This window comes from Chrysoperla carnea, chromosome 2 (genome assembly GCF_905475395.1).
Source record: "Chrysoperla carnea chromosome 2, inChrCarn1.1, whole genome shotgun sequence".
Lineage (NCBI taxonomy): Eukaryota > Metazoa > Arthropoda > Insecta > Neuroptera > Chrysopidae > Chrysoperla > Chrysoperla carnea.
The window spans coordinates 43,399,675-43,415,506 of record NC_058338.1 but is presented as its reverse complement, the minus strand read 5'-3'; the positions used below and the strand labels follow the sequence as shown (position 1 = coordinate 43,415,506).

General features: G+C 29.8%; 1 protein-coding gene across 1 annotated transcript; it reads right to left on the bottom strand.

Moving 5' to 3' along the window:
- Positions 1 to 1,549: 1,549 nt before the first annotated feature.
- On the bottom strand, positions 1,550 to 15,518 carry LOC123293597. The gene is made up of 3 exons (XM_044874469.1): positions 15,169 to 15,518; positions 2,859 to 3,029; positions 1,550 to 1,660 (listed from the first exon to the last, which is right to left on the bottom strand). The coding sequence occupies exons 1-3, from the start codon at positions 15,352 to 15,354 to the stop codon at positions 1,556 to 1,558; spliced, it is 462 nt and encodes a 153-aa protein (XP_044730404.1). The 5' UTR covers positions 15,355 to 15,518; the 3' UTR covers positions 1,550 to 1,555.
- Positions 15,519 to 15,832: the final 314 nt, after the last annotated feature.

Below are 15,832 nucleotides of genomic sequence, written 5' to 3'. Positions count from 1 at the left end.
ACTTTCTCAATTTGTGGACAATTCGTACATTTGATGTTAAAAGTAAATAGCTAAATGTTAATATTTTTGAAATCAGAGATTGTTGTAAAGAATAACTTTTTTTCATAAACCTTATAATAAAAGTTTTACATATGTGGCCAACTTAAGTAAATACCCTGTATGTTTATATCCAATATGTTTGTTGTTGCCTCAAAATTAAAGAAATTAAAAATTATGAAAGTGCTTTTTTCAAAAAATTATAGATCAGTATGTTTTCAGTGATGTAATAAAATGGGTAAACAGCGATATGCTGCGTTAAGCCGATAGTTTGAAAAATTTGCATATACCTACCCTATTTACGTACCTTATTTGAAAGGTGAACAAATTCTATATTTTAGATTTCTAGCGTATACCGCCTGATTTTTACAAACCATACTTCGTATACCTTCTCAAGCTCTTATTGCATTTTTTTAGACATTTACTACTATATTAGAAATTTAGAAATTTTTTAATAAGAAAATTTCTCCATGTATGCAAAATTTATAGACTCTGTTGAGATTTTTAACGGTCCAAATTCATGTTGTAGAGAAACATTCATCATAGGAAAAAAAATCGTTTCAATGTAGACCAAGAGAGACATACAAGTTTTACTATCGAACAGATACGTGAGTTTTCTGTTGCGGCAAATAAAGATTTAAGGTTACTCTAACAAATGCCGGAACATCAGCCAGGCAACCGGGGACCGTAAGTTTGGGCGGAGATCCAAATATGCAAAAAAAAATTTTTGCAACGAACAGTATCAGCCACAGTATACGTGGCTGATATTTTGTCAGAATGCTAAGAGATACTAAAAACAATTTGCCACAACATCAGCCAGGTAGCCGGGGGCCGTAAGTCTGAGTGGAGGTAGGTACGAGGCTGATGTTTTGTCATAATGTTAAAAACAGTTTTCCAAAACATCAACCAGGATCACCGGATACCGTAAGTCTGAGTAAAGACCCAAACATGGAAAATTTTTTTTTACATGTTTGGCTTTCCACTAAGACTTACGTTCCTCGGTTACCTGGCTGATGTTTTGGCAAACTGTTTTTAGCATCTCTGATAGCATTCTGACAAAACATCAGTAAGTATCTGTTCGTTACAAAACAAAATTTAATTGCATGTTTGGCTCTCCGCCCAAATCTACGGTCCCCGGTTGCTTGGCTGATGTTTCGACATTTGATTCGGCCTTAAATTTTTATTTTCCGCAACAGAAAACTCACGCACTTGTTCGATAATAAAACTTGCATGTCCCTCTTGGGCTAATATAGTTACAAACAAGTATCATTTTAATAAAATTTATTTATAAATAAATTTTAGGTAAAATAAAATAAAATAAACGAATTTTGATAACTATATATATTTATGTTGCTGTGGAATAAATGCTAAAATAATGAAAATTTGAGAAAAAAAAACATTATACGTAAAATTAATACTAAAAATAGTTATTATTTCTCACAGTAACACATATATAATTATATTGAAATACATGTAGGTATATTATACGTATACATACATAATATTTAAAATATTTTATTTAAAAACATGTAACAGCGTTAAAATAACATCTCCAATATGTTCGTCCCTTATGATGTTGACCATCCACGCTGCTGCTTTCATGACCCCGACGTTGTAATTCCATCTAATAAAAATACAAAAATTCATATTAAATCAATTAATCGTATAGTCGCCGATATATTCTATATAGTGTTGCTCTAATCAAATAATAGTAATAAACAAGTGAAAACAAACAATTGACTGAGTTAGCTGTTGAAATACCATATATAGACAATGCTGATTACTCTTTCACATTACACATATATACATGTCACACAACTGATATTCCCATATAGTACATACTATACAATTTGCGCATAATTTGCGCTCTCACGGGTAAACAGTGATGTCTACGAAAAAATGTTTCAAACAAAAGTTGTTTATTTTTTGATAAGGAATATTTTTTATAGTTACACTTTTGTTCTATCTCTAACGGTTTACAAGATGGGTCGAGCCAAGACCCAATTGACCTATGTTGCTCATTTACGAACTCGACCTCAGCAGTTTTTACGTCCTGAGCACGCTATAAAAATTTCAGCTTGATATCTCTTTTCGCTTTTGAGTAATCATGATGATGTTTACGAAAAAATGTTTCAAATAAAAGTTGTTTAATTTTTTATAAGGAACATTTTTTATATTTTATATTTTAAACTTTTGTTCTATCTCTAACGGTTTACAAGATGGATTCTACGGACCCAAGACCCAATTGACCTATATTGCTCATTTACGAACTTGACCTCACTTTTTACGTCCTCAACACGCTATAAAATTTCTTGTAATCAGCTTGATATCTCTTTTCGTTTTTGAGTAACCGTGATGACGGACGGACAGACGACAGACGACAGGCAGACAGACAACCGGAAATGGACTAATTAGGTGATTTTATGAACTCCTATACCAAAATTTTGTTCATAGCATCAAATTTAATATACCTTGGTATATTTCATATACATGGTATGAACAGGTGTAGGCAAAAAGGAGACGACGATTTGGAACGATGGAGAAGATAAAGTGGTATAAATGTCTTTGGTAAAGTTTTAAATTCTTTGGTAAAAATTCGTAGCTGAAACCCTAAGATAATTGGAGTAATGTGCTCTTTTATGTCTTCTCAGTAGACTATTAAAGACTTAAAGAACTAAGTAAGCTCAAATATGAGATAAGTATCAGGTTTTCAAACCTAACAACTTTCTTTGAGTTTTTTTTTTGTCTTGTCTGTGGATTCTCTTGATCAAATATTGGCGTATGGGAATGTTAATTGTAATTATTGTAATTTAAATATGTACCTGATGTTCTGTGCTTTTAGTTGCATTCCATGGATTAGAATTTGAATCATCTGAAGAAACCCATCGATTACCTCCAGAACTACGTTGAGCTGATTTTTCATCTTCCATTGCTTTCTGTATAGCAACCATCATTCGATCAAGTAATAGAGCCGCTCTCTTCGGCACAACCATCTATGAAAAAAACTATTTTAGTTTTTTAAAAGAAAATAATGTGCCGCCAGTTTTATCAAATTAAGAATCATTGTAGAAAATAAAATTCAGAAGAAAATTTTAGCCTAGCATATCTTGCTAAACAAATTCGAACATTCGAATTTTGGTACCGTTGAAAGATTTTTATTATCATGCCCACGGATGGATGGGGTTGTCTTTATCGGAAGTACCAGTCCAGTGGCCGAGCTCGTTAAGGCATCTTATCGTGCTATGACCGCTGGGCTAGGAGGTTGCGGGTTCGAACCTAGGCAGCGGCAGTGCTGTCGTTGCTTGGATGAGAACGAAGTAACCGACTCCATCTACATCATTCGAATGTAGTTGAAATAAATAAAGATTAACAATAATGATGTGGGTTGCCCTTGTTAGAGACTTAAATGTCTGAGGAACAGAGGTAAAGCCCCATTATTATTATTATTATTATTATTATCCAAGTACATTATATTGTTTCCTGAATAAGTACAAAAAATTTTCTTTGGAATCAAACTACCGCTCATAAGGAATACGTGACCACATTCCGATAGACACCAAAGTTTTCACAACCCAAAAGAAAAGGCAAAAATGATAAGAGGAAGTCAAATAGGCCTTTGGCCTCAGAGCTTTCTTAGCTCGCTCCTCGAAATGGTACTTACATCTCTACAGATAAGTCTGTTATTTACACTTCCAGTACTAATAATATAGGTACTTAATGAAACGTCAAGGAATTGAGGGTGAATTGTTTTTTTTTTTCAAATCAAAAGATTTAGTTACAATAAAATACCTGGTTTCATTTAAAAAAAAAAAAAACACAAAGTTGACCACTGTTTGGCAATGCCGCTATGAAGACGTATATAATAATAATAATAATAATGGAGTTTAACCTCCGTTTTTATGACATACGCCTTATCACAGAGGTCACCCACATCATTATTAGTTAATCTTTATTTATTAAATTACATTCATATTTACAATTACATTTATGATGTCGGTGGAATCGGTTACTTCGTTCTTATCCAAGCGACGACAATGTGATCAATTTTGCACTCCCATTAACTATAAATTGTTCACACTGCCGCTGCCTGGATTCGAGCCCGCAACCTAAGTCTAATTAGTCCAACGATCGAAGACTAACGCCATTTAGGCTCTATGAAGACGTATATAAAAAATAAAATACTGTATGTATTTTCATTCCCCCTAGAACTTTTTAAAACTCACCGGTATATAAATAAATAGCACATATACAGAAAGTAGAGCGAAGATACCTAACTGAGAGTGTGTGTTTAGTTGCATATTATCTAATTAATAAGATTCTAAGAATCAAAGACTTTTGATCAAAGACAGAATAATTCATGATTTAATTATTCTACATTTTTGTTTTTCTTAACGATATATAAGAGTAGATACATGATAACGATATTTCGAAAGTTCGAATGTTTGAAAATTGTTGTGATTTGTTTTAAAAGAAAATCGTGTCAGTATTGAAATATTATCCAGTACCACATTTAACCAGTAAAAAACACTCAACTCCGGAAAACTTCTGAATGGGGGAGATTTTTGTGGAGGTATTCTTATGAAACTGTGTGCCCATGGCAATAAATGTCGCTAAAGCTATTCCGGGGTGTTAAGTATTTCCCAATATAACTGCAACTAATAATTAAGGATAATAGTTTTGTAGCTTAGGAATTTTTCTTTTATGAGGTTTCTTTGCTTTCTCCCCAAACACATTCGTTTTCCCGATAATCCACTCAAGGAAATTGTGACCTTCGTCAATTTTCTTAAGACGTGCTTCTTCTTATATTAAATTTCTATTAAATCCATTAAATCTAATCAAACATTAACAGCTAGTATATAAGGCCTATTTTAACAGCAATATTTTTGTAAACAGAGGCTACTGCTGTTTGTAAAATTATCTTTGGCTCTATATCACCAGACTTTATACTTTTCGACTATGAATACCCGAAATCTTTTATCGAGATACAGGCCAAATTTCTAAACCACGTTTCTTATAGATAAGAAACGCTAGAACTGTGACTGTGAATAACTGAAAGTAGGCCTTAGTTAATAAAAAATAGGCAATGTTGTCATGGAACGTATACAACGGTTTGCGGCGTTTATGTTCTGTTTTGATCTGACAAATTAGCGTACACCTTTATTAATAAACTGTGCTGGTCGTCAGTGGCGGATTTAGAGATTTGCCGCCCGTAGGCTATTCAATTTTTGCCGCCTCTAAATTTTGATATCTTAGTTCACAATCATATCAATTATCTATCAATAAAATTGCAACTTTATGATTTGTGCTCCATTATCCTCATTACATCAACTTTTCCCGTATGGTTAGTATCATCGAGAACTATGGTACCGTGTTAGATCCTTGATTATTTTTACAGCAAAGAATTATCAAAAAACAATATTTTATGCAAAAAATATCTCAAACATGTACCAATTTTAAAGTAAGTTAAGGTGTGTTAAAACTATATGTTAAAACTATATGTATAAACTATGTGTTAAAACTATACAATACTTATGTAATAGGAATAAAGCTTACACAAAAAATCTAGATTTGGCGAACGTTGATAAATATTTATTATTACACTTACAGTTACAAAACAACACAATAAATATATCCTTTCTTAATTATTTGTTAGTATTATAATTCAAGTCAAATTATAAAAGCATTACAATACTATTTTGCGACACTTTGAATTCGCATTTTGCGACATGTTGCAATCGTTCAAATATCAGTTATTCCGCCTATTCGATTGATTTAAACAAAAAGACTATACTTATTCTGAATCTCTATAAGATATCGAACTAGTTTTTTATTTAATAAAAATTAGTCAGTATTTTTTACGCATAAAGAAATAACTTTCTGGAATAGAATTTGACAATTTGCAAACTTGCTGCAGCAATCATGATTAGGCCATCAATATTGTATCAAGATTGAATTGTGTAAGGAGATCTCATAATTATTAGGTACACGGAGAAAAAATTATAGTAATTATCAGTGAAGAAAATATGTAAAAATAACTAAATTTCGACTATAATATGGAATCGCTATTGCGATATTCTAAAAATTCATGATCATTACATTATAATCAAAAGCGTTTAGCAATTGTTTATGCAGAGATTTTGAGATATTTATTATTTAGCACTGTATATAGGACTATATTTCGGTTTTTGTTGAATATTTTAATTCCTCTATAATTTTTGAAATTCGTATTTTGTGTGTGTATTATAATTTTTTCTAAATTTTGTCAATCGAAATAAAAAATTTATGAACTAAATTTGCCGCCCCTTAAAATTTGCCGCTCTAGGCTCCAGCCTACTCAGCCTGCTGGTAAATCCGCCACTGCTGGTCGTATTCTTTTTTGCTAATTTTATGATTTCAGTACTGTAAATAGACCTAATATGATTCAACATTTAAATTATGTTAGGTCTTATAACAGTGAAGCAAATACTGATCAATGTGGAATGACCGTCTAAGGTAAAATATTATTGATAGTGAAAAAAAACAATTACTGGGAAAAATCAATTACTGACTGTATTTCAGATCAAGATGTAAAAAGATGTGATATCCATGTGCTTAGAAATGAAAAAATGTTACCGGTAACGATATCAATAACGTAAGCAATACAGAGTTACATAACTGATGAAATAATGATTTTGACATATTATCTATCTAAATAAGGATTTCGCTAGAATAGGGTAAGGTATTATACCTTGAGGATAATGTACAATCTATTATCTGTATGCTACGCTCCCTGTGAAGCAGCAAAAATTGTTGAAAATTGATTTGAATATTAAAATTTTCTACAAATAAAATCATAATAAAAAGTTTCGTATTTTCATAGATATCGCGATTGCCACTTACAAATATCCGCATATTATGAGAACGAATATGATATATGGCTATGAACTACAAATCGAATTAGAGGGAACTTTCTAAGAGTAGGTACAAAAGTTTTCATAAACATTCAAAGACATTCGTTCTATGAGCTGAGCCGTGGAAGACACCTGAGAGCCCTCAGGTTCAATCGTTCGGAATGATCCAAGGTATGCTTATAGGGTGGTCTCAGGTACAACACTCCCTCATAAAATACGTACACACACATTAATATTACACAATCAAAACTTAATTACAAATAAAAGATAAATTCATTATAAATACAGATAAATTCTCTCGCACATGTTTAAATAATACAAAACAATAAAAATAAAAAAGCATAATGTTTCCGCACAACTAAACTATAAATTAATATTTTACGTAAGTGTAAATGATAACGTTCAAATAACTTTATAATATTTATAACATTAATGAATCTATGTGGTGGGTATGCTATATAATGTTCAGATGTTATATTATTTCTTATAATAACATAGGCATATCAGATATCTTTTTGATATTTTCTATGGTGAAGTAACATTATACCTAAATTCATGCAGTTCATTACAGAAAAATAATGGGATTTATCTTCTCTATTTGTCAAGTTAAATACATTTTCCACCGACTTGGGTAGAGCGAGAAACTATAATCGAGGAAATAAAGCACCCAGGAATTGATTCATCCCTAGAAAATTTTATGGAAGTCAGTGGAAAATGTTTTCCTGAGAGTACTCAACAAAATCATATCCATATGAACTTGTGTTTTTTTTCGATTTACGCCCATAAACTGGTACAGAAGTACCCTATTTCCGGATAAAACATTTTTTTTATTTAACATTTTAAAAAAACTATGGGATTTTTGCCGAAAACACGTTATTGACGATACTGGAGGTTACTTTGTGGTTTTGGTCAAAAATTTGATTTAAAATCACACGATATTATACTTTTATAAACACTTTTTGACACTTGAAATTTTTTACTTAACTTCACCGTTTTCGATATACTCATAAGCATGCTAATAAAAAAATGTTAATTTTACAAAAGTAAAGTTAGGTAAAAAATAAAAAAAATACAAAATCTCTTGGAAAAACCTAATATATAAACATTTTATAATTTAAACATCAAAATTCGTAATTTATTTAAAAAAATAACCAAAAAAGAAAATATATATATAAACAGTGTGTCCCCGGATAGAGGTAACTATACTTGTAAATTTTCTTTATAAGAAATTTTGCTTATTCTGAAAAGTTATTTTTCGAATGTTATGAAATTCCTTTCGTATCGTATTGCCGTTAATACACTTCGATCGATACCTTATTTAAGTCTATATCACTTTTTGTTCGCGCGATATCGTTTAGGAAAATTTTTTTTAAAAACTCTCCCGATTTGAAATGATCCGACCGAATATTATGAAATTACTTTCGGATCATATTTCTGGTAATACGCTTAGATCGACACCTCAACGAAGTCGATATCATTTTTTGTTCGCGCGATTTCGACAACTAAAAAAATGTCCACGGACGTACGTACATACACACACGCACACACACATACTTCTGTTCAAAATTGGTATAAAAGCTTTGTCCTAATCATGAAACGTAAAGATATGTTGAAAATTTTGATTTCAAAAATTGGACCCATTACAATAGCTTCCTATATTGGGAAGCCTTTTACAGGAAGTTGCCTTGGTCGTACTTCCTTAAAATGATACATATAATTTGTCTATTTTGATTGAATGCACAATGCATTGATAGAATATTATCAGGGTTATTACTGTTGAACATGTGGGTATTCCTTAAATTACTACTAAATAATTGTACTATTGTCTTTCAAAATTGTAATAGCTTTGACTTACTTCGAGTTATAGATTCTATAGTCTTGCTTCATTGATACAAAGTGGATAGTGTTTTCTCTTTGATTGCTAACACTATAACTATAAATTCAAAATCCTTATAATAGATGAGTTCTCTATTATAAGGATTTTATACGCATTAATATATTCAGAAAGTTGACCAAAGTCATGAAAATAGTTCATTTACTGTGAGTATAATGTGTTTGAGTGGAAATTGTAATCCAGAAATTCAATTATACATATGTTTTTATAAGTGTATCTAAATTATAAGTTTTTATTAGAAAATTTAGAAATAAAAGAAACGCGTTGATCGTTAAGTACAAAAAACAAATTAATAATTATGAAAGTTTCACAGTAACATAGTCACAATTCGTGTGCTTGAATATTTTAGATTTTGGCGACATATTTTGCATATATTATATAGAAATTCAACGAAAATCCTTCTACAACGCTAAACTGTTGATCAGCGATTATTAATCTGAATTAACCTGCAGCCCCTATTCATTAATAGGTATAACATACTTAGCCTATCCGTTAAGTCCGTTATGCCCACCCGCAAAGCCCGCCCCTTGCTTAGCCCGCCTGCTAAACACAAATTTTACTATTAATTTTGGACTAAGCCTTCGGCACTGGAGCTCGTTCCGCTCGCATATAACTCTAATAAATACCTATTCACAAATTCCTATTCATTGCATTTAATATTATTTCTCAAATTATTCGCTCAATTTCCTAAATTTTTTATTTTATAAAAACATTCTCCTGGCAATAATTAACACAAAAAACAAAGAATTAGCGGATTTGTTCCATTCGTTCTCAAATTATAGCGTGCCCAAAAAAATAGAGATTATTTATATAACGCTATCAACAAGCCATTTACCACTATATATAACATTAATTAAATATTATTAGTAATATAATTAACATAGGTTCAATATTTAACCAATATTCCTACTAATAATGTTGTACATTATATACAAAGGAAAATTTTACAAAGGAATTTATGCAGAAAATAGTAATGATAAAAAAGATGTCCACTCGAATAACAACCTCTAATGAAATAATGACATTTAATTATATGTTGTACATATAATTGAACTGATATTGAACACTATAACGTATTTCAAAGCGAAAATAAATAACAGTTGCAGTATTTTATAATTATCTATAATTTCCATTGAATAATTAAAATTTTTCGTATTAATGAGCGATTTTCTTTTTTTAAAGAAAATAATAAATTTTATCGATTTTCTTACTTTCTCGAAGAATGATTGAACTTAAATAAAAAAAATATCTGCAAAAGAACTCTTTGATTTTAAGAAAAGTACTGTAATTATTATTACATGCATCCTATTACATTCTAACAATAGTTCAATCCTAAGTTTTTTTGATACATTCCATTAATAGTAGGATAAACAGAGATTTTCACTTCGAAAAAATTCGAAACAGTAAATTTTGTTTCTGACCATGTCTGGAACAACATCTTAAAAATTATAAGGAATAGTCATTTAGCGTAAATCGTGCTTTGTGTTAGTCTTATGACCATTTTGTCTGATCTCTTAAAAGATTAAAAAGCACCATTTTTGTAACTTTATTTGCAACTGCCCTTTATTGTGCACCAAAATGTAACTAAGACTCATAAAAATGCAGTGAAGAATAGATCCGCTTGACTAAATTTGTTTCAACTTCCAAACGAATTAATCAACTTTAGCTAAACCGGACTTTAAATGGAGGAAGAAATGTGTGGCTATCGTAATATTAAATATTCAAAAATACAAATTTATTTTTATAGAAGTATTTACCTACACATGTGAAATCGAAATATGAAGAGATTTTCAATGAAATCTGTAAAAGCTCTACTATTTCTACAAATCTGAAGATAAATATCGAAGGTTTAGTTTTAAAGGTATACCCATTCAAAGTTTAAAAATTTTAATCAAGTTGGAAAAGTACAACTACCTTAACCACTTATTACTCAAGGCTTAGATTTTCTGGATACGATTTTTCAAACGTGTGAACTTTGAGATAATTCACGGGGATTCCCCTTAAAAATTAAATATCTTCTTTTACGAAAATTGAAAGAACAATTTTTTTCGATCATAATTTGTGAAATTACGAGTGAAATAAATGCTTAAAAAAATTGTATATACAATTTTTAGCATATCTATCCTTTCTTTATTTACTTTAGGAGCTTAAAATAAGAAAGTTTGAGCAAAATAAAATCGCTGCTAAATTTTTTGAAAATTGTGAAAATAATAATTCGTTTCTTGGTTTAAACACTTTTAATATTTTAAAAATCAGCAATATTAGTAAACCTTAAATTAAACAAGTGAAAACAAACAATTGACTGAGTTAATTGTTGAAATACCATGCATAGTCAGTGTTGATTTCTTTATCACATTACACATACATACATGTGACACATACATAACTGATATTCAAGTATAGTGCATACTATAAAATTTCCGCCTAATTGGCCCCCACACGGGTAAACAGTGATGTTTACGAAAAAATGTTTCAAACAAAAGTTGTTTATTTTTTTATAAGGAAAATTTTTTACATTTAAACTCTTGTTCTATCTCTAACGGTTTACAAGATGGGTCCTACGGACTCAAGACCCAATTGACCTATGATGCTCATTTTCGAACTCGACCTCACTTTTCAGCTCGATATCTTTTTTCGTTTTTGAGTTATCGTGTCCACAAACGGACGGACGGACGGACAACCGGAAATGGACTAATTAGGTGATTCTATGAATACCTATATTCAAATTTTTTTCGTAACATCAATATTTTTAAGCGTTACAAACTTGGGACGAAACTTAATATACTATGTATATTTCATATATACATGGTATAAAAATATACAATATTCAAAAATTATTTATCTAAACTTTAACTTAAGTCTTACAATTTAAAGTAATGACTCTTATGCTGTTATTGAAACAAAATCATAAATTTTCGAGCTTACCTATTGAATTATTAGGTCTTTTCATTTTATAATCACGATTCATTTTTGTTTCGGGCTAAGTGATTTATAACCAATAGGATAAAATGAATAACAAATACATTCTATCATAGTCCAACTTAGCAACCAGTCCGAAAAATTTAACTCTACACTTGCGCTTATGTAGCGATGAAAAGGTATATGCAATTTTCAGGCCTATTCTTTTGATCAAAAAATTGATGACCTTCCATTTGAAATAATACTATAACATTTTTTCTCTGCATTTCCACCATTTCTTTCGTAAAGTTTAGTTTTCGAATAGGTAAATTATTTAAACTTACCAAATTAAGTTAAACAATAGGCATTGCATTTATTTTGATTTTCTGTATGAATACAATAATTTTCGATCAGAAAATAAAAGGTACTAATTTTTTTATATAAAATTTTGAATAATGTGAATTTTGGATGGTGGTAAAATGAAAAAGTACCCCAAAGAAAAGTTAATAGATTGCAATATGATATCTCAAGCTACCGAAAGATATATCTATACAGTTTACATATGATACAGCAATATATACAGTTTACATATGATATTAATGTTACCGGATTTGAATCGTCAATTTATAATATATCTAGTAAAATTGTAAAATAACGAGATTGAAAATATACAATAATAAGGCTGTAGCCACTCAAAAAGTACGCTTGAAATAAAAAAAGGGATGAGGTCGAAGTAACCGGTTTCAATCCACCATAATTTTTTTTTTAGTACGAAGGTAGACATCTATTTTATATATAAAAATTGGTTTGTCAGCAAACTCACATACTCACAACAAATTCACATAAACAAATATTTTTAAGACTTCATTTTCTGCGTATTCAAAATTAAGTCTGGCAAATTTATTAAAGTTGTCAGCCAGATAAGTTGCAACAGACAGATGATATCTTAAACTTTTTTTTTTAATCAAAGGAGGTGTTATGAAGTGTATTTTCGTAGAAAAAATAATTTATAACAAAAGGTCTGTCAGAAGTTAACTACCAAAAATTGAAGCCAGACAAATTTTTTCAAAAATGGTTCATTATTTACTACTTTTGTTTTCAAGCAGGTGTTTTGAAAAAAATGATTTTGAGATAATTTTGTTAGATGGGTGCCTTTTCTCTTATGGGTTCTTTCTTATACCCTTATAGAATAACGACTTATTCAACCAGTCAGTGCGTATTTTGCCTTTCTTCATGTGTTAAAGTACGATTTGAATGGTAAACATTGTTAGTTTATAAACTCACGAAAATAAAAACGTTAGATTGTAAATATTAAATTTCGTTCATAATATATCGTCAGTTTAAAATCTTCCTAGATTGATTTTAAACTAACGATTCTTACCATAATCCAGTGGCACTAATATAACAAAGCGTTTACGTATGATACGATGAATATGATATGAATAAAATGTATCGTGATATGCTGCGTAAATAAGTGTACAAAAATATCATAGTTTAACAAGCCGTAAGGATATGACTTTTAGAGACAAGGCCATTAACCTTTTGATTGAATAAATATTAAAATATTGTATTTTTTGATAAATTATATTAAAAATTTCTATTTTACCAATACCTACTTTCTGATGGAGTGCCCGTCAATATACATACGACAAATAAGGCTGATTGTTATTATTTTCCCTATCGTCAGAGATAGTTAGAGATATTTATCTGCTTAAAAAATTCAAGTGAAATTTTTTTCACCGAAATTATTTTTATGCGGATGCAAAAAATGACCAATGAAAAGTCCATTGCAAAATCATGTGCGCGAAACAAATTATTCAAGGTCAAAAGGTCACAAAAATTTTTTTAAATCAAATATCTCGGAAACTATTAAGTCTACAGCAGTTTTATCTATTATACAATTTGTTTGTGAGTTAATTTTACAAAAAAAAAAAAGTTCTTTACAAAACTTCCGTAGAAGCAATAGTAATCGAAATATTTCACTGAGAAAAGATAGAGTAAATCGCCTGCTCTACTACACGAAAAATATCAAAAATAATTTATAAAATAAAAATATTATTAAAAAAAACATAAAATACAAATTGAAAAAAAATTTGAAAAAATATTAAAAAATAACTAAACGAATTTTTTTAAATATTAAAAAAATTTTTTTTTTTATATTTTTCTAATTATATTGAGAATCATTGCTTCTACATATCTAGGTATACACCTTGGTAAAAGCTAGACTTACTTGGCGTAACCACATCTGGTTGAAAAGAAAACAGTTAAACTTGAAAGTTTTCTATAATTTATACTGGCTCCTAGGTCAAAATTCTAAGCTATCATTGAACAATAAAGTGCAAGTGTATAAAACAATACTTAAACCTAGGTAGACCAATGGCATTCAGCTATGGGGAACTGCTAGCAACAACAATATCGAAATTATGCAAAGATTTCAATTAAAAGTGTTGTGAACAATTAGTGATTCTCCATGGCATGTACGTAATGACGATATTCACCGAAGTTTAGAAGTGACCACAGTGATAGATATTTTAATCAATTTTTTCTAATAGTTTTTTTTCGATATCTCTAACCATCTCTTTTTTCGATATCTCTAAAAAATGTGACCCATTGTCCTGTATTGCTGTGTAAAATTTCAAATTGATATTCCTATGAATAACGAAAATATGTGGATGTCTTCATCCTAAATGCAACACACTGGATATGTCTATGTTTTTTAATATAATGGCATGACATGCAGGTGATGTTAGAAAAATATTCTATCCTCCTATTTCCAAAACGGAAAGGCAAATAAAAAAGTGAAAAAGTATCGGCTCGTTTTTAGAGTTTCATTTTTTATATGGGGACGCCTTTACGATCAAACAGAAGTTCACTTTGTTTTTTAAATGCCACACCTAATTTCCAATAATTTGAGATTAAAAATTTTCAAACAACAAAATTTTAAAAACCGTAAAATTAGAATAGTACGAAATCCGAATATTTTCCATCATTCGTGTTACATACTTATAATCCAAATGTTCTCAAAGTGAGGAGATTAGTTTGAGAGCCTCTGTTCTAGTCTTTAAATGTCGATTTCTCTGTAAATATTAAACCCACCGAAAAATTATCTGATGAAATAATAGTTTTCCTAATATTAGTTGAGAAATTCTTAGAACTAAAAATGTTAATTATCGAGACCTTTGTCGTTAACGATTAACGATGGCTCAGATTGAAAATTGTCAAAGGATTTTTCTGCTTAGGATTTTGTAAGGAATGCATTTTTTGGTTTCTGTTTGGTCCGGTTATTTTTGGGACACTCTGTATATTCCACAAAAACACATAAAGTTGAATTTTAGACGCACTAATAACTTTTAAAAAAACTTTTCAATTAAAAAAAATTTACTCATTGGTCGAAATAATTATGCAATTCAAATAGTTTAATTAGAGCCATGAAAAAAATAAGAGACTTACAGGATACTCATCATATTGTACACCCGTTTGGTAATCTGGATATTCCATAGCTCCATTATCTTCCACAGCCATACGTTTAATTATTTTTGGCGAAGGTAAACATTGGCCAAGTGATACCAACATCAAAACGATGAGTATAACATTATTTTTAGTTAACCGTGCCGTATTTTGTGCCCGAACAAACATCTTGCCGAATATAACGAAAGCAAATTTATAATTCGTTTCAAACTAAATTTGCAACAAATTTTTTTTTAATGTTATTTTTTAACAATTTTTTTATGTTAATCTTGTGGAAAAAGAATTGAATCCAAAAAGTAAACCGAAATACAAATTTTGATATTGGATTTATATGAACAATATTTGAAGTAGTAATAAAACAAACAATTAGTTTGTTTGGCGTTTATATAGTATTTATCTTTGTTAGTTCATGCTTTTCCAAATGAATTTGCTTGTACATTTAACGAAAGGGCGCACATTTTGGAGGCGGAGCTTGCGCATGTTTTCACTTTGTTATAAAGGTATAACAATGTGTTTACAATGGTATTACGATAAATGAAACATAATATCTAATTATGTAATCTTTAGCTGTTAGTTTTTTAAATTGTTATGACTTCTATATATTGTTTCAATTGCAACAATTGATTGAATTTTTACGTAAAGGAAA

Excerpts from the sequence above, each read along its gene's own strand:
- LOC123293597 (XM_044874469.1), bottom strand. The coding sequence starts at position 15,354 with ATGTTTGTTCGGGCACAAAATACGGCACGGTTAACTAAAAATAATGTT. Across the intron at positions 3,030-15,168 it reads TACAATATGATGAGTATCCT|ATGGTTGTGCCGAAGAGAGC; the intron begins GTAAGTCTCTTA and ends TTTTTTTCATAG. Across the intron at positions 1,661-2,858 it reads CTAAAAGCACAGAACATCAG|ATGGAATTACAACGTCGGGG; the intron begins GTACATATTTAA and ends TATTTTTATTAG.